This window comes from Chamaea fasciata, unplaced genomic scaffold (assembly GCF_029207755.1).
Source record: "Chamaea fasciata isolate MVZ Bird 193981 ecotype frontalis unplaced genomic scaffold, bChaFas1.0.hap1 SCAF_25, whole genome shotgun sequence".
Taxonomy (NCBI): Eukaryota; Metazoa; Chordata; class Aves; order Passeriformes; family Sylviidae; genus Chamaea; species Chamaea fasciata.
Window position 1 is genome coordinate 3,907,568 of NW_027094110.1, and position 19,030 is coordinate 3,926,597.

Genomic DNA, 19,030 nt, shown 5'->3' on the forward strand with positions numbered 1-19,030 from the left:
TTCCTTGCTATTGTTGTCCTGAAATCAAGAACTTACCGTAATGGCTTTTAATCATCCTCGTGGTGCCAGGTGCAGGTGGGAAGAGCAAGGACAGGGAGGTGACACAGGGAGGGGCTTCCTGTCCTGCCTCCACCACGTCCTGTGTCCCCTGTGCCGAGGGTGACACAACTGGGTGCTGCACGGAGGTCCAACCTTGTGCTGTTTTTGTTTGTAGGGTTGTTTTTTGTTTGCTTGGAGTTTTTAAAATTCTTAATTGATGTTAAACTAAGGCCCACTCTGTTTTCTCAGAGGAAAAAACAAAAGGCACACATAAACATAAAGTCCAAATGCCTGAGAAAAACAGCTCCACCTTAGGAAAGTGATTTCTTGGGATACTGTTTGGAGTTTTATTGGCAACAAGGTTCTGCCTGTCAAATGCTTGGCCCCAGCCTCAGGGCCTGCTGCTTTCCCCCACTGGGAACAGAAAGGGAGCAGGGAGGGACTGGGAGCCTCCCCCCCGCCAGGAAAGCCCAGGTGGCCCAGCAGGAGTTCAGGGTGGCCCAGAGCCGTCCCCTCAGGCCCTCCCAAAGGCAGCCCATGGCACAGCACAGAGGGAATGGCCCACGAAAACATCCCCAGCCGTTGGAGTTAACAGCACCCACAGCAGGGCCTGCCCACAGGGCTGCTGGGGACAGCCACTGCTGCACCCAGGATTGCTCCTCCCGGGAGTGCTGCCCCAGCACAGCCCTGCCCTGCCAGCACTGCAGCCCCTGTGCCTCCAACGGGCTCTCCCTTGCTTCTGCTGGAGCTCCCATCTGCTGCCCAAACCCTGAGATGTGTTTCTGTCACACCTCGGGCAGAGCCAGCACTGCAAGAACCCCTCGGGGTGGAAACCTGCAGCTCTGGAACACCCCCCACCCACCTCCAGAGGGGTTCAAAACCCTACAACACCACAGGCAGGCATCCTTCTCAGCGTGGAGAGGATGGGGAGAACCGGGGCTTCGTGTTATAAATATAAAATCTGCTACAAAGAGAAGACATATATTGTACATCTTTGACCCATATACACAAGAACACAATATACACAGAACGCCTCGGAGGAGTGGGGACATTGTCAGGAGGTTTTTGAGAGATGTTGCTCCCCTACCAGCACCCCCTCCGTGCCTCCCCCACACACTGGATGGGGCTGCACTCACAGAACATCAGTCACCAAAAGTTCCACCACGCCGGCACGCATCATTCCAGGTGTGTGTGGATGGAGTGGTCGTGGCCCCCGTCGTGCCTGCCCTGCTGCCCTGGGGGAGAGGTAGGCGAAGAGGATGGAGAGAAGGAGGGAGGGCAGGCACGAGGGACTCTCTTGTGAACCCACAAAGTGCTTGGGGGGTCTCTGGCCCCTCGGAGCGAAGGTAGGCCCTGAGAGAAACTTCTTGCCCTGCCACCCTCGTGGGGAAGGATTCTGCGGCCAGGCAGGTCTCTGATAAGGCATTTTCATCTGGGACTTGGCGCAAACAGTGTCAGAAGAGAGGAGGGAGCAGATGGTGCAGGGCAACGGGAGGCAGCGAAGCCGAAGTGGTCCCAGCCAGACAAGCCCAGGACAGGGAGTGGAGAGGACAGGAGGGCTTCGTCTCCGGCTCAGTTTATCTGTAAAGCTTCCCCCATGTTCTCCCTCAGCCCCTTGAAGCTTCCCATCCTGGCGTGAGCCACCAGCACGGAGTGAAATACTGAGAGTCGTCAAAATGGCACATCCAGGCGCATGGAGTGGCAGACAGGCACACGTTCAGAGTTAAGACAAGAGTTCAGGTGAGCTTTGTACAGCAAGGAGCAGCTCCTGGCTGGAGTGTCTGAGGACTTGGGATGACAAAAATGCCACAGTGATCAGATCGGGCCAGGGCGAGGGGCGGGCACGGGAGAGAGGAGCCAGTCCGGGCACCTATCGGCGGTAATGGTTCGGGGCATCTGCAAACATGTACTTGAGTCTGTAGGCTTCAGCCAGCAGCAGCCCAATCTCTTCATTACCCCAGTGTATCGTGGGCAGGTTTTGTAGCAACATCAAAAGGCCCTGGAAGAGGGGAAGGTGCTTAGTCTGGAGAGGCTGAAGGCAGAGCACGGATCCACACTGTGGGCTTGGGGCCGGCCCGAGCAGTGGCAGCAGCGCTCAGTAACTTTTGCTCACCACACTCCCAGGGCTGAAAGGCTCAGGGACAACATCAAGATGTGCTTGGGTCTAGGTCTGAACCAGTGAAGCATCCCAAGCCCCTTGGAATAAAGGGTGTTGTTACAGGGTTACAGCTGGACACAGGAGGGCAAACACTGTGATCAGAGGAGGAATGGGATGTTTGAACCCTCCAAAACCTCCGTTCTCTGTCCTTATCACCAAGGCTCAAGTGACTTCTAGGCAAAGCTCCTGAGACCCGATGATCTTGGAGCCAGCTCTGACAGTTGTCTATGTCCACACTTGGATCCCAACCAGAGCAATTCCCTCCCCTCTACTTCCCCAGGGAATCACCCCCAACCTCAGGGTCTTACTTGGAAGTCTTCCTCATCCAGGATCTCCTTCCGCCACTTGATCAAGAAGGCAGCGCAGACGTACAGGTGGAAATGGGAGAATCCTTCTGGCTCTGACTGTGGACAGCAAAACTCTGCGTGAACTCCTGCAGCTCAGCTGGAGAACAACCCCCCAGACACAGATGTCCTACTGGGCCACCCAGCTGGCTGTAAACATCCTGGGGCCACACCGCTTTGTTTCCCTCAGCACCCTCTGTCCCCAGGGGGACAGGGACACAAGTGACAGTGACAAGCCAAGCAGGGAGGGCAGTGCGTACCTGGTAGGTGTCCCAGAGGCGGATGGTGCAGCGGAGGGGCAGCTCCCTCATGAGCAGGTTGTTCATCCAGCGAAAGGCAAACTGCAGGTACTCGACCTCGTACTTCCTAAAGTGATTATGTACCTGCTCTGAAACAGCACATTTCACTTACACACCTGGGGCTCACAGTGCTCCTGCACGCTGCTCACAGCACAGTGGCTTTCACACACTTCCAGGCTGAGACCTTTTTCTCCCAAATTCCTCCTCTCCTCACCCTGTGCTGTCACCAGGAGGTTTCTGGCCGACCCTGCCCTGCTCTGCTTCCATGGGTGCTGTAAGAAGTGTTTACCCCTGCTCTGAGAGTTGTCCCAAAGGAGGCCTCGCCCTGCTGTGACAAACCTGACCAGGCTCCTGTGTCACCTACCATCGATCCTGCTGACCAGCTCCTCCAGGGCTTTCACTTTCTTCTGGATCCCCGGCTGTGCAAAGGTGTAATTGTCCTGTGGGGAGAGGCCCTGAGTCAGAGGCAGCAGCTTTACCAACAGCTGGAAATGATCAAACCCAGATCAGCAGTTGGACAGTTGGGATGAGATTATCCTGAGCCAAGGAGACAGGGATCTTGAGCACCAGGATTGTTTGCCTGCTGTGAGTTCCCTGGTCAGGAGGGCCCACCTGCACAGCCACAGCACCCATCTCCCCAGGATTTCACCACCAGATCTAGCTCAGTGAAGCAGCAAAACCTCCTTAACGCTGGAGCATGCAGAATACTCACCCAGACAGGGAGAGGAGACAAGCACACTGCCACCCCAGCGAGGGCAAAGGAATTCCTGTGGCCCCAGAGGCTCACCTGTATCCCATCCAGCAGCTTGCTCATGCACCAAAAGCTGTCGGCTTCAATGCTCCGTAAAACATCCTGGGACAGGTTTGTCACATCAAAGTTTTCCACATCCTCCTCTGCAAAACAGAGAGGGAAGAGCATCATGGAGATGAGGGACACCAGGGACAATCCCAGGGGCTTTACGAGGCCAAAGCTTTGCAGGAGGCACTGCAACACTCCCTGTGTGTTAGGGGTCTGCCTGGCACAGTCACAGCACCCGTGCACTCACCTGTTTCTCCAACTGAGCTGAAAAACCCCAAAAGACTTGTTGGTCATGCCCTGAACCCAGTCCAGCTCCCCTGGGAATCATGGGAGGGATCCCACAGCACTTTTGTCATCCTTCTGAGATAAGGGCTGTTCAGGGACAAAGATCTGGCACGTTGGAACCCCTTCAGGCAAAGCACACCTGCCCCGGGGGACAGCAGGTCTCTGCCAGCTGGGAGCACCACAGGGAGAACTGGGAGAGGGGAAACCTTCACTGCAACCAGAAACCAGGGAAGGAAACCCTGCCCGTGGCTTGGGGCAGCACAAGGGAGCTGCCAGGTCCTGCTCCCAGCTGGATTCATCAGCATCATCCCAGGAACAAAGCACAACAGAGGCTGCCAGCTTTGAGGCCTCATGAGGAAGAACTGCCAAAGCTTCAGGAACCTCACTAGGACAGGAGGACCCTCAGGCATAGCTGCAAGAACCCAAAAGCATGCAAAGATCATTTCTGGCAGCAGAAAAGGCACTGAGTTAAATCCAGCACAGGGACAGCTGGGCCATGGCAGACAGAGCTCAGCTTCGTGGGGTTTCTGCCTCTCCTGGAGCCCAGCTGGCAGGAGAGCTCCAGCAAACAGACGCTGCCCCATGCACAGAGTGTGTGCAGCCTCGGTGTGGGGGAAGCAGAGATTGGTGCAAGTTTGTTTTTCAAAGCCAGTGGGAGTCTGACAGCACAAGGGTCAGTGGCAGCTCTGTCCCCAAAGGGTTCTCACAGAGTAAAGAAGGCTCCCTGCTTTCAGATGGGCTCGTGAACCCCCAGGGTGTGTAAGGGAGAGATGCCTCGAGGATGGAATGACAGTGGTGCTGGCTGAGCTTGGAGCATCACCTGCTCCAAGCCAGGCTCACCTTAACCTGGTGGCTGGAGGGGGAAACAGGCATGGGAAGGCAGTGGGACCGAGGTGGGGACACAGGAGACACAGGCCTGGCCCTCCTGCCTTGCCTGACCCAGCAGTTCCCTCCCTTTTCTCCTTGGGAAGAGAGCACCCACCAAGCTGCTGTCATGCCACTAAATCAGATCAAATAACAGGGCTAAGCTGGCCCATTTCCACTTTCAGAGGCTCAGAAATCCTGGCAAGCATCTTGGATGTTCCTTGGAAAAAAGCAAGAGAAGGAGAAGATGGGGCTCGGGGCTGGAGCCAGGCCACCCTCTTGGCTCAGATCCACTGCAGGCACTGCCACAGGCTGGGGAAAACCAACACCAACAGATCCTGCCTGAAGGAGGAAGGGCAGGACAGAGCCAGTGACTCCAACACTGCTCCCACCTCTGCTCCTCCTCTGGGGCAGAGCTCAGCTCCAGAGTAAACTGCCACCAGGAGCTTTAGGGACAAACAAGAGCTTAACCCACTAATCTCACAATCTTGTACTGCAGAAAGAGCAGCAAAGCTGTTTTCCAGCTGCACATCATCATCACCACCACCATCCAAAACTGTCACTCCTCTGCTGGCTTCTCCACAGCCACTCTCACACAGGCCAGGTAGGGAGAAAGGGAGGAAAAATCTGTTTGGTGTCCATCTCCTTCCCGAGGTCTCACAGAGAGGCAGGTGGATGGGCAGGCACTGGAGCAGGACAGGGACATGTGGACACCCAGGACTGGTGGCAGAGGCAGGCTCAGCCCTGAGGGAATGTGCCCTGTGCAAAGACCCGCCTGTGGATGGAGGACCATGATGGAGAAGGGGCTGTGGAGACCTGCCCAGCTGATGGGGGACACCCTGCTGCTTGCACCAGCACGGGGACAAGGAGAGCAGCTCTGCCAGCACCCCCATGTCAAAGTAAACAGTGGCAGGAGATCCCCAGCAGGAGCCAACACACATCACAAGAGGCTTTGAACCAAAGCCCAGGTGTCTGGAGTGTGGCTCAGCACAAACATCTGCTCAGCGGCAGCACTGAAGAGGCCTCAGGAAAAGGAGATACCCAACATATGGCTCTGACAGGGACTGAAAGTAAACCACCGGCTTGGTGATGGTCACCTACAGCAGTGCCACCCCCAGCCCAGGGCAACAAGGGCTCAACAAAAGCAAAGTTCCTGTGAGTGACATTTCAAAAGGGCTCCAAGAGGACACAGGAGAGGGTAAAGACCAGAGAAGCCAGGGCTCCGTGCACCCCATCCCTGCTTTCCATAGGGAGCCTTTAATGACTCCCCATATTCTGGCCGTGGGGGCTCAGGGCAGGACTGCACAGCTGGAGGGGAGTTAAGCCCAGTCTCAGCTCACAAATTCCCACAGCTCTGGGCCAGTCTGCACTGCCTGCAGTGAGACCCCGGCCCAGGACAAAACTGGAGGTCAGGATGAGAGGGGACACAAGTGTCCCCATTCCCTTCACCCACTTCTGCTCCTGCTTGCAGGGCAACAGTGTCTTCACTGGACTGTGATTAGGATTTAGTGACAAAGCCAGCTAGAAGTAAACAAGATCAATACTTTCCATGGCACTGCTCCCCTCCACAGCCCTGGAGTGGTGCCAAACGGGTCCCAAAGCTGGGACAACCTTATGCAAGGCCTGGAATCAGGGATGGAAGTGGTGTCACACGGGCAGAGAGCACTGGGGGAGACTGCAGGGCCAGCACTGACACACCTGGGGATGCTGAACTCACCTCTGAGCTCCGTCACTGCCATCCTAAATGCAAACACAAGCCCTGAGAGCTGGGAGTGACTCAGCAGAGGGGCTGCAGGACCTGAGCTGGGAGGGACTGAGAGCTCACTATCCCTGTGCCTGTTATGCCCTCTCTGATGATCTGGAAAAACAGGGATTTGGTTTCCCCTAGGAGGTGCTGAGCTGTCACTCCTGCCCCAATTCCTCAGCTGCCAGACCATCTCTACAGCCCAATCCTCCCCAGATGAGCCTGTGCCCATCCAGAGGGCACCAACAAGCAGCTCAGCTGCTCCTGCAGCCTCAACACCTCCCTCAAGCTCTTCCTCAGCAGCACCTGCAGCAGAAGCCATCAGTGAGGAGGAAGAATTACTCCAGCTGTGGATCAGTCAGTGGCAGGGGCACAAAGCTTCCATGCTTGCTGCCAAGTAGCTGAGGCAGTGCTGTCCATGCAGGAGGCAGGGAGAACATCTCAGGAGATGAGCCAGCTTGCCATGTTGGGGCAGAGGGGAAAACACCACAGCTAAACCCATCCCACCTGCCAAGGGTGCACTGCAGTCTGCCCAGCACCTGGAAGAAGCAGCAGCTCTGGATCCAGACTGGCTGGGAAAAGCAACTGGTCCCAACTGGCAGAAGGGGTCTGGGGAGTTCAGACAAGGACTGGGAAACTCTGGGGATAAGCTTCTTCCTGCCTCAGCCTAGCTGGTGTTTTCTGAAGCTGGTCAAAGGGGCACACACACACTGGATTCAAGGCGTTGCTCAGAAGGAAGAGGCAAACAGTGTCAGTGCGATGCCCTCGGGCAGGCTCGGGAGATGCAGGTTAATAATGGGCTCATCCAGTCCCCAGAGCATCCAGGGCAGCTGGGAGAAACTGCTTCCTGTGAATCTTTCCCCTTCAGTTCCCCTCCTCCAGGACCTGGAGAGGCCCACATCCTCCCTGCACCTTCCATGGTGACGATGGAAAGGCACCAAGCCAAAGGCACTGCAGTGTGGCCAAACTGCTCTCACCCTGCCCCGGGGCAGCTGCATTTAATGCCTCTGCACACAAGGGCCTGGAGTTTGTTGGGTAACCGCTGACTGCTTCATTGTTTGTGTCAACTTCAAACAAAGGGAGCTGCCAAACTGTTCCCTGGAAGTCACTGCTAAGGGACAAACCATTCCCTGCCCAAACCACCCTCCTTTTCCCCACTCCCATCTTCCCCTTTTCCAGCCCCTGGACAAGCCCACTGAAGGATGAGAACTTCCCAGAACAAGCTTTCCAGAAAATGTCAGGGAAAACTTTCCAGGCCAGTTGTACACTCACCTGTGAGCATGGGAATACCCACAGGTGACACACAGGTGTGTGAGCCCTCAGTGGCTGCCTGAGCCATACTGGCTGTTCCCTTGAAAAATACAAGGAGAATTTCCTTTGAACAAGAGACTTCCCACAAGGGTGAGCTGTCCCTTGGGGTGTGCTGCACAGGGATTACCAAACTGTGCCAGGTCTCTCCTGCTGCAAGGACTTGGGTGCAGCACAGACTGATCCAGGCTCCAGGGATGCTGTGAGTCAGTGATCCAGCCTGGAAAGCCCTCAGCCCAGCCCTGCCCAGCTCCTCAGGGGCCTCTCTGCAAAGGCAGCTGTAGAGAGGAGGCTCCAAATCAATGACTTAAATCCTGTTGCAGAGGGGTTATAAGGGACTGGCCACTGCCAGCTCTTCCCCATGGAAATTAAAGGCAATTATTGATTTGTCTTTTAACTCTGACTGCTACACAGACCAGGGAGCAGGTAACCACCACAACAGCTCATGACCTAATGGTTGGCTTTGAATCCCAGGCTCTGCAGACAGAAGGGGGGTTGTCGCTTGGCCAAATTCAGCACAACTGCTCTCCTGAAGAGGAGTTTTTCCCTGCAACCCAAGTTTCAGAGACAGCTGGAAACAGGAAGGCCACATCCAGAGAGGAAGCTTCAGTCAGGGGTGAAAACAGCCCTGGAAGATGGGGAGAAACACAAACCCAGCACAGAGCCTCAGAGGGCCAATGCAGCATGAACTCTGCTGCCACATGCAGGGAGAGCTAATCCCCGACACCCATCAGGGTACAGGGCTGCAGGATGTCACAGCAGGTACCCACAGGCAGCTCTGAGGATTCACAGCAGCTCCCTTCTTGCCTAGGTCACTCACTGTGCACAGCTCTGCTCCTACAAATCAATCCAACCCAATAAATCACCCCTGAGCAAGGGGCCTCTGCCAGCACTGAATGCCAAGGATGCTGCTCAGGCCACAGGAGCAGCCCCTCGAAGGGAACCTGCTCAGATCTGATCTGCTCTTCCCACAGAAGGGAATTCACTCCAGCTGCCATCAGAGCCGCACTTGGGCCCTTCTCCTTCAGGCTGTGAGGAGCAAGAGCCCCTCCCAGGGATCAGCCCTGAGCACACTGGCTGTGTCAGTGGCAAGCAAGGTGGCTCAGCCCTTCACCAGGCCCTCAGCAGAGGCACATCAGTAACTACTTTACAAAGCCTTAGCTTGATAGTGCAAGGCTTTCAATCACTTCAGCCTTTGGATCAGACCTTAAAAATATTTATTCAACAGGATTTCTGTCACTAATACAGTCTTACAAATTCCTTTTTCCTTCTATTTACAGTGAACTCTAAGAGTCTTTAGACATAGGGATTATGACATCCCAGCATTAATGTCAACTCCAAAACACAGCTAGAGCCAGAGAAAGAATAAAAACACCATGGGTGGAAAGGACTTGATCTCCAGCTAAAAGCAAGTGGCTGACAAGAAATCCAGAAGCAGCAGGGAGAAGTCAGTTTGCTTCCTGAAACTCTCAGTTTGAGAATCACACCTGTACTAGCAGCAAGGGAGGGAATCTGTATTTAAACAGTTTATTTTACATTCTCAGCAGGACCTCTTTAAACTTCACTCATTCCTCCTAGAGCAGGAACTATCTGCCAAGGCCAAGCTCTGAGAGCAAGACCCTCCTCCAAGTCTATAAATCAAGGCTTTGCCTGAGCTCCCTCAGTGCCTAGAAGATCCTATTCCCCTCCAAGCTGTGAGGCTGTTAAGTGCATTGAAATGCAAACCCACCCTTAGCACTTCCCCTTCTGTGGGGCTCAGCAAGATTTTGAAACTGAAGTCAATTCATCCAGGGAGCAGAGATACAGCAAGAGGTCAAAACACAACCCCAGCCTGGCCCAGGCACTCTGAAGGAAGAGCACATCATCCCCTTCTAAATCCCCTTTCCTCGTGCCAGCATTTCACACCTCAAACCCCACGGCCAGGAGCGCTTAGAGCAGCGAGTGTCACTTACCAACATGCTCAGAGAGGAACACAACAAAGAACGGGGTGACCAGGTCATTGATGCCCTGCACATAGCCGCTGGCTGGGTGGCGAATGGCCCAGATAAACAGGATTCTCTCAAAAATCTAGGGAAGAACCAGGGAAAGCAGGTACCTGCATTAGCCATGCACAAAGGGAAGGCAGAAAAGCATAACTGCTAAGCTCAGGGAGTGCAGACCATGCACTGACAGGCTTTGCTGTAGCTGTAAGGTAATGTTAGAAGCGTTAAAGTTCTAGGAGAGACTCGTGTGTCATCCACAGGTCCCACACACGGGCCAGCCCACTCTTCAGACAGGACAGTCCAGGCTCCTCATCAAAACCTCTGCCTGAAGAAATGCAGACCCAACTTTTCAAGAGCCAGACAGCTTAATACCCACACGACAGGGCTGCCTCTAGCCCAGCAGCTTCCTTGGCTGAACATCAGGTGGGAAGATGAGGTATCAGCACAGTCCTTCCAGAAAAACACCACAGATCAGGATACTTCCGAACAGGGCAGCCTCCCTCACAACAACCAACATTCCCAGACTGCCCCAACCCCCTGGACACACCACATACACACACTGAGCTTGCTTCCAGAGAGGACAGGTGCCCACACCTCCTGGCCACCTCTCGAACCCATCCCTGCCCAGGTTGCTCCCATAAAAGAGGTTTTGAAGCAAAACAGAACTATTCTGTGTTCTGGTTCAACTATCCTGTTCACCTTCAATTTGTCTCAAAACAAAAACTTCAGGTTTTTTACCAGCTCTTGGCTGTATCTTGCCAAAGAAGAGATCATCTCATAACCCCCAAGCTCCAAGTTTGATGTCTTTCAGAAACATGGGACAAGACCAGACAGTTCCAGGAGGTATTTGCATCAGGAGCTGTCAGGCAGGGAAGTTTCCCCACAAAGTTAACCCCCTAGGAGAAGTGCTGGCCTCACTCCACACACACATCCCACGGCAAACGCAGGACAGGAGCTTTCACCCCCCCTTACCTCCTGGACGAGGGGCTGCTGGAAGAGGGGAATGAGTGGGTTGGTCCTTGGAATGTCAATGTGGATCTGGAAAAGAAGGTGGGTTACACACACCAGCTGTGCTTTCCAGGGGCACAGTAACTTGTCACAGGCTAACAGAGGGGAATCCACCACCAGTGTTCCCCCAGGCAAGAGCTGACAAGCACAGTGAGGGCTACAGATGACAGCTGTACCGAGAAAATCATCTACAGTTATCTGCACTCTGCTCATGTGCAGGCAGGTAGTTCAGTGCTGAAATTTAGTATTAGATCCATTTAGGAAAAGCTTAAACTAACAAGGACAGAACCATGGTGCCTTTACCCCAGAGAGAAGACTCCTCCTAGCTCCAGCTAGAGCAAGTCCTGGCATGACCCCACCCATGGGGACAAGCAGTAGCAAGAGAGGAGAGGGCCATACCCAAAGCAGAAAGGCAGGAGGAGGGTTCCTACCTGTCTGTAGGTGTCCTGGTGGTGCTCCTCGTTCCGGGAGTCGTAGTACTGCTGGATGAAGCCGAAGTACTCCTCCCTTTTCCGCTGCAGGGTCAGCTTCCTGCGCTCCGAGTTGGCGGGGAGATAGCCCTGCGTTGGGAAACCTCAGCTCAGGGCTGGCCCTCAATCCTCACCAGCCCTTGAAATCCTGCCAGCTGTGCACCCACAAGCATCAGGCACACAACTCAGGAGCTGGGGAAAGAGCTTTCATGGAATTTGGCCTTCCCAGCCCCTGATCTTGGAGTAATCCAACTTCATCAGATTCAGTTCCCCAAAAGGGTGAACCACCCAGTCCCCCACCAGTCTGGGCTTTGAGCTCGAAGAGGATGCAGCAATGGTACTCCCTGATCAAAATACCCTACAGCTCCCCTGGAAGCTGGGCACTGGGAACACACAAGCAAAGCTGGCTATGGGACACAGGGAGGTGTAGGAACACGTGTCCCTGAGGTGGCACAGTCCTCCCAGTACTTACTGACAGCAGTCTCCACGTCACAGGCCGGACCTCTCTGGGCACACCAGGCCAGCTGCACTTTCTCAGCTCATCTGCAAACGGACAGTGGTGGCAATGGATTAGATCCTAGGCACGTCCAGGCACCACTACACCTAGAAGGAGAGGAAAGGCCAGTCTGCTCCTGCAGGCTCTGGAGACAATGAGCCTCCAGGAAGGCTCCCACACTAGCAATGACTGGGGATGTGGGTCTGCTGCAAGGAGAGTAGAGATGATTTCAGCCCAGCTCGGGCACAGAACTGGGAGCTGCAGGGTCACCAATGTGCCAGGACCTCAGTTCTCATGCAGAGCCCAACAGCCCCCAGTGATCCCAACCATCATGTGCAAGATGGAGAATGGCTAGGGACAGACAGGGAGGGGCTGGCGGACATCACCATCTGCCAACAGAGCGATTCCTGCAAACACCCATCTGCTACAACGGCAGGCAGTGATTTTTTCCACCCTGAAGCAGACCCGATGCAGGCAGCAGGCCCCTCTGCCCTCCCCTGCCCACCCTCTTTCTGCCCCACTCACCCAGGTCAGTGTTGTGGCTGGAGAGGAGCTGCCGGAACTTCTCCAGGCGCGTTTTCTCCCGCACGGTCATGGGGGGAGCCCCGGAGGCGTTTTGGTCAGAGATTCGAGCCACGAGGGGAATGACAGGCCGCAGGGGGAGGGACTGCTGCTTCTGCAGGGGGCTCCGCACACAGGCCTCCTCTAGCAAGGACCAGATGCTGCACTGAGCTGGGGAAGGAGGTTCCACCTCTCCAGCCCCACCTCGCTCCCCCAGCCAGTCAGACACTGCAGGTTTCACCCTTCTGTTCCTCGGCGCCACTGAACAGCACTGCTGGCCCGCTCCAATGGATCAGCAGTTCACAGGCATCTGTTGTGGCTCTTCCACCACTTCCCCCCATTTCTGCCTCTTTTTCTTCCTCCTGCATCCAGACACCTGGCTGCAAGTGGATCAGACTTCCCTCCGCATGTGGGTCACAGGAGACAAGGCAGAAGTGACGTTCAGATCTGCTCTGCTCTCCAGATCCAAACCTTAATCAAGCTAATTGCTAGTGCAGAGAGAAGAGCTGATGGGCTGCCAGTGCCATCTCCTGAGGTACTCTCACTGCACAGGCAGACAAGGCAGAGTGAGCAGGAGCTGCTGCTGCCCAATTCCCTGCCCAAGCTGTGTCAACACGACCTCACCCAGACCTTTGCTAAGAGCAGCACACCAAACCACCGTGGAAGCAGCAGAGCAAGTCCCAGAAAGAACTTAACAGATCTCAAAACTGACTTAGCACCAGATCATGGAATACTCTGGGACAGATATGCCTGTATGCAGGATATTGAGCAGCTGAGGACACAAGCATTAAAGCCAGGCCTCTGAAAATGGCTCCTTACAGTACAGGATACTAAAAGGAAGAAAAAGCCTCTGTTGTGCCTACAGGCTGTGCCACAGCCTTGTGCCCACAGTGGGAATGGCAACGAGCAGTTGACTTCAGTGGCCAAGGAGAGAGCAGTGGAGCAGGAGGCTGCTCCTGAAGGTGGCTCTTACCAGAGGTCCTGGAGAGCTGGGCCTCGCTGCTGGACTTGATGACCTTGCAGTTGGTGGGCAGGTCACCGAGGGCAGCCTGGCACCGCTCGGGCTTCACCCGCAGCTTGCTGTGGTTCTCCAGAACCTGCGCTGCCGTGGCCTTGGCCACTTTAGAGTTCAGAGTCTGCAAAGAGGACGAGGAGGAGGAGGAGAAGTCCTCGTCTTCATCATCCCCGATGTCCCAGGCATCGCTGGTACTGCGGGCAAACTCGTGGAAGCTGGAGGCCTTCTTGCTTTTCATGGGCAGCCCACTGGCCTTGGAGCGGTCCTTGATGAAGCTGGGAGCCAGAGGAACAGGATCAGAGCCGTGCTGTTGGATGAGCTAGTTTTCTTTCCTTTCCCCACACCCTCACTCCAATCAGCCAATCCCTGTTTCCAGTCTCCCTGTTCCTCCTCCCAGACCTAAGGGATATGTTAAGTCTCTCTGGGCTGCCCACTGCCAGGAGTGGCTGTCACAGGCTGCTGTGACAGCAGCCTCAGAGGCCACAGTGGCAGCACACAGCTGGAGAGGTGCCAGCCTTCCTGGCTCGGAAGGGCAAAGGGAAGACAGGTACAATTCCTCCAGCTCTGCCTCCCCCCACCCTACACAGAACGGGGAGATTAACACCCAAACCCAGGTCTTGGAACCTGGAGAAAGGCATGTCAGAGGGGCAGAGAGAGCACGTCTCCTTCCATGGACACTCCCAAAACAGCTGCAGTTGTTCCCAGCAGCCAGACCAGCCTGGGTCTTTCCTCAGGCACAGAAGGAATTTACCCTTAAGCTACAGGAGACAAAGTCCACCACCTGAAGCAGGGAACTTTTGCCACTACACAGCAGAGGACGGGGACAAGGAGGCAGTTCAGACCAGGAATTCTGCCTTTTCCTGCTGGGAAGGCTGCTGCAGCTCTCCAGCCATGTAGCTGCTGGGCAGCTTTACCTCCCTTCCCCTTAATTCCTCCAGCTCCAAAGAGGAGCAGAAGGATCAGACACAACTTAAAAAAAAAAAAAAAAAAAAAAAAAAAAAAGAGTCTGTTTCCATTGATGTGGGTGTTACTGTAAGGATTTCTGGCCATAAAGGACACCAGCAGATAAGCTCTCCCTGCAAGCTTTCCTAGAGCTCAAGGCAGCACCACACCCCACCGCTGTCCTTCTTTGTTGCAATACCACAGTGCCAGGGATGCTGGAGACCCTGGAGACCTCCCCCTACTGCAGAACTGAGCCCCAAACCATGTGGCCTGCATCTCCAGGAGACAAACACTTACTTTTTGGTGATCCGGGAATCCAGTGGTGGATGCTGTGCTCCATAGACAGGCTGAATGCTGCAGGAAGGGGAAAAGAAAAATCCCAAGGTGCTGTAAAAAGAGGTCCTACAAATAATCTCAGCCTAAACTGGGGTCACGCTCCTTGCCTGCTATCAGGAACCGACTGAAACACCAAAAGCAGTTTCAAAAACCTTCTACCTTACAAGCCTTAGAGCCAACACGCCACATGCAGATGAAGATTTGTTCTTTGCAGTAGCAAAGAGAAGCCTGGTTTAAACTCTTAGGCCTGGTCCAGCCTGAGCTGGGATTTGAGATCTGCTCTTTCCTGCACCGCCAGCTCACTCCACGTGACCACAGGTTTCAGTCTACCTGCTGCAAACACTGATGTTCCTTCCCTTTCCCAGCAAGGGGACTTCCAGTTTGGGGAATTCACCCTCCCAGGCCCTGGGGGACAGGGAAGGACTCCAGGCAGTGACACTAAGGACACAGTGACATGGAGCCTCATGCTGGCTCTCAGGATCACAGCCAGTGCCACAGAGAAGGAATGCCTGGTACAGTCAGTGGTTTGACTCGGGTCCAAATCCTGGTTTAATCAACTACTTCCTATGTGGCCTGGCATGAGTCACCACATCTCAGTCCCTGGTTCCTTGGGACTCATGGGACAAGGGCCACGAGGGCTCCAGGAACTACATGGGGAGCATCACCTCAGAGAGGAGCTACCAAAAACATGCTCACTGCTGTTTTTACAGACTCTGGAGGTGAGTCAGGGATCCCGAGTTGACACCTGCATTGGAGGAACTACTCACAGCCACTCCACCCTGGAAAACAACCTCTGGAAAACAAGTCCTGCAATGCCATGGCAGAGACAAAGGCCCTTTCAGAGCTGGCACACAAGGAACAAGCTTCTCTTGGGTCAATAGAGCTGGCCTGGTTTCTAGGAGCTGCAGATGGTGCCCAGCAGTAAAACCAGCAGAGCCCAGCCATGGAGAGAGGGATGGCAGCCTGGTGCAGCTGGGAACAAGCTGAGGATGCAGAAGCAACAGGTCCAGCTGGCAGGGGAGAGATGCAGAGAGCCAAGGCAGAGGCTGGAAACAACCAGAGCACAGAGAGATCCTGGTGGAGCAGCCCAGCTAGGACTGCAGTGGCTGTCCCTCGTGGCTGGAAGTCCTCCCTGAGTTTGTACATGGAGGATTAAGCCTAGGACAGAGCGTGATGACTAATGAGCACCTGGAAATCAGGAGAGCAATTAAGCAGAGGCACCTCCACGAGTGGACATAGCAAAGAGATGAGGAGGAGTAAGAAGAACAAGCCCTCCAGATCAGCATTGTTTCCCAGTGACATGTGGCAGCTTCCTGCAGGACAGCAGCCAGCAGAGCCTCTCCCATGCCCAGTACCAAACTCACAGTGTCCCGGGATATCCAGCACAAGGCTCCTCCTCTCTGTCAGGGACCCACAGGCTGCCCGGGGGGAATTGCTTTGATTCACCTGGCCTGGACTTCACAGGAGCAATGAAGGACGTGTGTTAGAGAGGAGGGGATGTGGCAGCCAGTGCTGGCGGAGGAAACCCTTTCCTGGGGTTCTGACTCAGTGTTTGCTACAATGGCAGAGGGTCCCAGCTGCACACAGCTCTTTTCAAAGTCTTACATCCCAGACACTCCCAAACAAAGAATCTCCAGCTGATCTAAGCTGTGCCCCCAGCCTGAGTGGATGAGTCCCCTGTTCTGACCCAGTTTAAACTCCTTGGGACAGGCATTTCCTGTTACTTGGATGGTCAGTATAGGGTGCAGGGGGTGACCCGTGGTGGGAGCTACAATGGCTGTGCTCCCTGTGGGACACCTCACAGGACCATCACAGGCTGTGGGTTATTGACACTGCAGCAGAGCACAGCCATGAAACACCACTGCTCCTCTGGACGCACAACACATTTACCTCCAGCAGGCTGTTTCTCCCCTTTTAAAGCAGCATTTAAATAACCCCAGCAGACCCTGACTGCCCATCTCTCTAAACCGCAGGGAATAAACAACACATCACAGAGGACAACACACCAGAGCACTCAGCCAACACATCCCTAGAAAATTACCAGGCAGAGAATTCCCAGTGCAAAAATCACAAGACAGCACTGGAAAAACAAAACAGCATCTGGCAGTTCTAAATCTACACCGAAAATCCACCCGAAATCTACAGGGACCAAAAGCCAATAAACTTTATTAGCAAATAAAAGCTAATCCAGCTAAGTGACCAAATGCACGAAGTGTCATGGAAAAGGAAGCTAACACAGTATCCAAGTCCCTACAAAGCCTTCCTCTGCCAGATTGTCAGGGGAAAGAAAGAAGAGAGCCAAGAATCTGTACAGGAGGGTCTCTCAAAGCTCAGATGAAAAGGAAGAAAGGGAGGTTCATGTCCAGTGACCATGGATGCAGCACATCCCACCTCCACGCTCTGAGTCAGGCTGCCGAGGAACTGTAGGTGACTGTCCCTGGAAACAACCTGCACACAGGAGGGAACAAGGCTCCTGGATGCAGAATGTCTGCCAAGCAGGCAGTGAGGAGAAGGAGAGAACACTGCCAAAACCTTCCCGATGCGGAGTGTCACAGGCAGGACTGCCTGCCGGCCAGACCGGTTCACCTGGTTTGAGCTTTCCAAAGCAAAGCTCAGAAATCACCAAATGCACAAGACAGGTGCTGTCCCAGACCACCAGCTGAGAGCGTGGCTGAGACCTTGGGGTAAAACACAGGAGCAGTCAGGAAATAACCCAGGGAAAGCACAGGATCCTCCTCCCCACAGGAGCAGCAGAGGAGGAACAGAGAGCTCCTTGCTCTCCCTTTGCTCACCACAGACATGGATTGTCCAGCCAACCTGAAGGAGTTGCACAGTGACAAGCAGATGAGTGAAAGCACATTAGAAAGAGATATTTAACTGGCCCAGCAGGATTTAAAGCCAACTAAGCATTTCAGACTGCACCCATACCCCAGGAGGCGAAGGGCAGGGTTCAGATCAGGCAAATGAGAGCAAAAGTGAGGAGCACCGGGCAGGAAAAGCACTTGAGAGAGCCCCCACAGAGAGACTGATGCCCTCTTTCCACGTCAGCCTTGCTCCCAAGGCGTTGTAGGGAGCCTCTCCTTCATCAACACCAGCCTCTTCTTCCTAAATACCACGTCAATCACACATTTCACTTGTTTGTCCCATCCCTGAGTGAGTAAAGGTGCCTTGAGAGGAACCAGGACATCACAGCCAGAGGAACTGAGGCAGGGGAGGTACAAGCAGAGCCCTCACAGTTCTTCCCCTTGAGCAGAGGGGGACCAGGGACGAAATCCCACACAGGAGAGGGTAATGGGGGGTTCCGTGCCTTATCAGGGACACCCCTTTGGGACAGAGCTGCTGCCACCCAAGGCGACACCTCTAAGGACATTGGGGAGGATGAGTTCTCTTCAGTATCTGTGGAAAGGAAGACGGTACAGCCCTGGCCCAGGGACTACCCCCAAGAGGCCTCCAAGGCACCCTGATCCCTCCCCTGCTTACCATGAGGGCACACAGGGGGTCCCCGCAGCCCCCACACAGCCTGCCTTGTCCTACAGATGAGGGAGCAGCTCTGACCCTACCCCTGTCCCCTCCACATTAATCCTTCCACCAGCGAAATTCCCGTCCCATAGCCTGGGGCGGCCCCGGCAGTCCCCCTATTTCAGGGAGGAACCCCGGGGCCCCCAGCCAGCTCCTCAGCCCCGCAGCCGGGACAGATCCTCCCGGTACGCCCCGAGCCCTCCAGGGGCACCCTCAGCCCCGGAACCGGCCTGGCTGACAGCCCCTTCCCCGGGCACAGCCCCGGCTCCGGCCCTCAGCCGGAGCGCGGGGGGCGCGGCCCTCGCACCCCTTCCCCGGGGCTCACCTGCCCGGCAGCTTGGCGCTCCGCTTCCAGAACTGCCTGCCGCTCTCGGCCGCCATGGCGGAGGGCGGAGCGGGCCCGGCGGGCCGGCCAGCCCGCGAGCGGGGAGCGGGGACCCCCGGCCGGCCGGCCCCCGGCGCGGCGCGGGGCGCGGAGCAAGGCGCGGCCCCCGCAGCCGCCTCAGGGCCGCCCGCCCGCAGCCCGCGGCGCCGCCATCTTGGCTCCGGGCGGGCCCGGCGCCGCCATTGGCCGCCGCGCGCGAGGCGTCGCGGACGGACCAATGGCAGGCGGGCGCGGCCGTGACGCGCGCGGGGGGGCGGGGCGCGCGCGCTGGCGGGGCGGGCGATACCACGGGGGGGGCGCGGGGGGGGCGCGGGGCGGCACCACCCGGCTCCGCCGGGGCCGCGCAGCGACATCCTCTGCCTCGGGGGATTCCGCCTTTTCCCGGGAATTCGCCGCGCCGGTTGCGTCCCCGCCCTGCATCCCGCTCGCCGGTCGTGTGGCGTTTGAGATCCGGTGAAGTGGCTGCTTCGGTTTGA

At 55.6% G+C, this 19,030-nt stretch overlaps 1 protein-coding gene across 1 annotated transcript; it reads right to left on the bottom strand.

Moving 5' to 3' along the window:
- Nucleotides 1–1,757: 1,757 nt before the first annotated feature.
- TBC1D22B (TBC1 domain family member 22B) lies at nucleotides 1,758–18,651 on the bottom strand. Its single transcript, XM_066204114.1, has 13 exons — nucleotides 18,495–18,651; nucleotides 14,612–14,668; nucleotides 13,331–13,647; nucleotides 12,322–12,501; nucleotides 11,773–11,843; nucleotides 11,262–11,390; nucleotides 10,795–10,860; nucleotides 9,793–9,907; nucleotides 3,628–3,734; nucleotides 3,205–3,280; nucleotides 2,802–2,929; nucleotides 2,506–2,601; nucleotides 1,758–2,038 (listed from the first exon to the last, which is right to left on the bottom strand). Exons 1-13 carry the CDS (start codon nucleotides 18,548–18,550, stop codon nucleotides 1,910–1,912), a joined length of 1,527 nt encoding a protein of 508 aa, XP_066060211.1. The 5' UTR covers nucleotides 18,551–18,651; the 3' UTR covers nucleotides 1,758–1,909.
- Nucleotides 18,652–19,030: the final 379 nt, after the last annotated feature.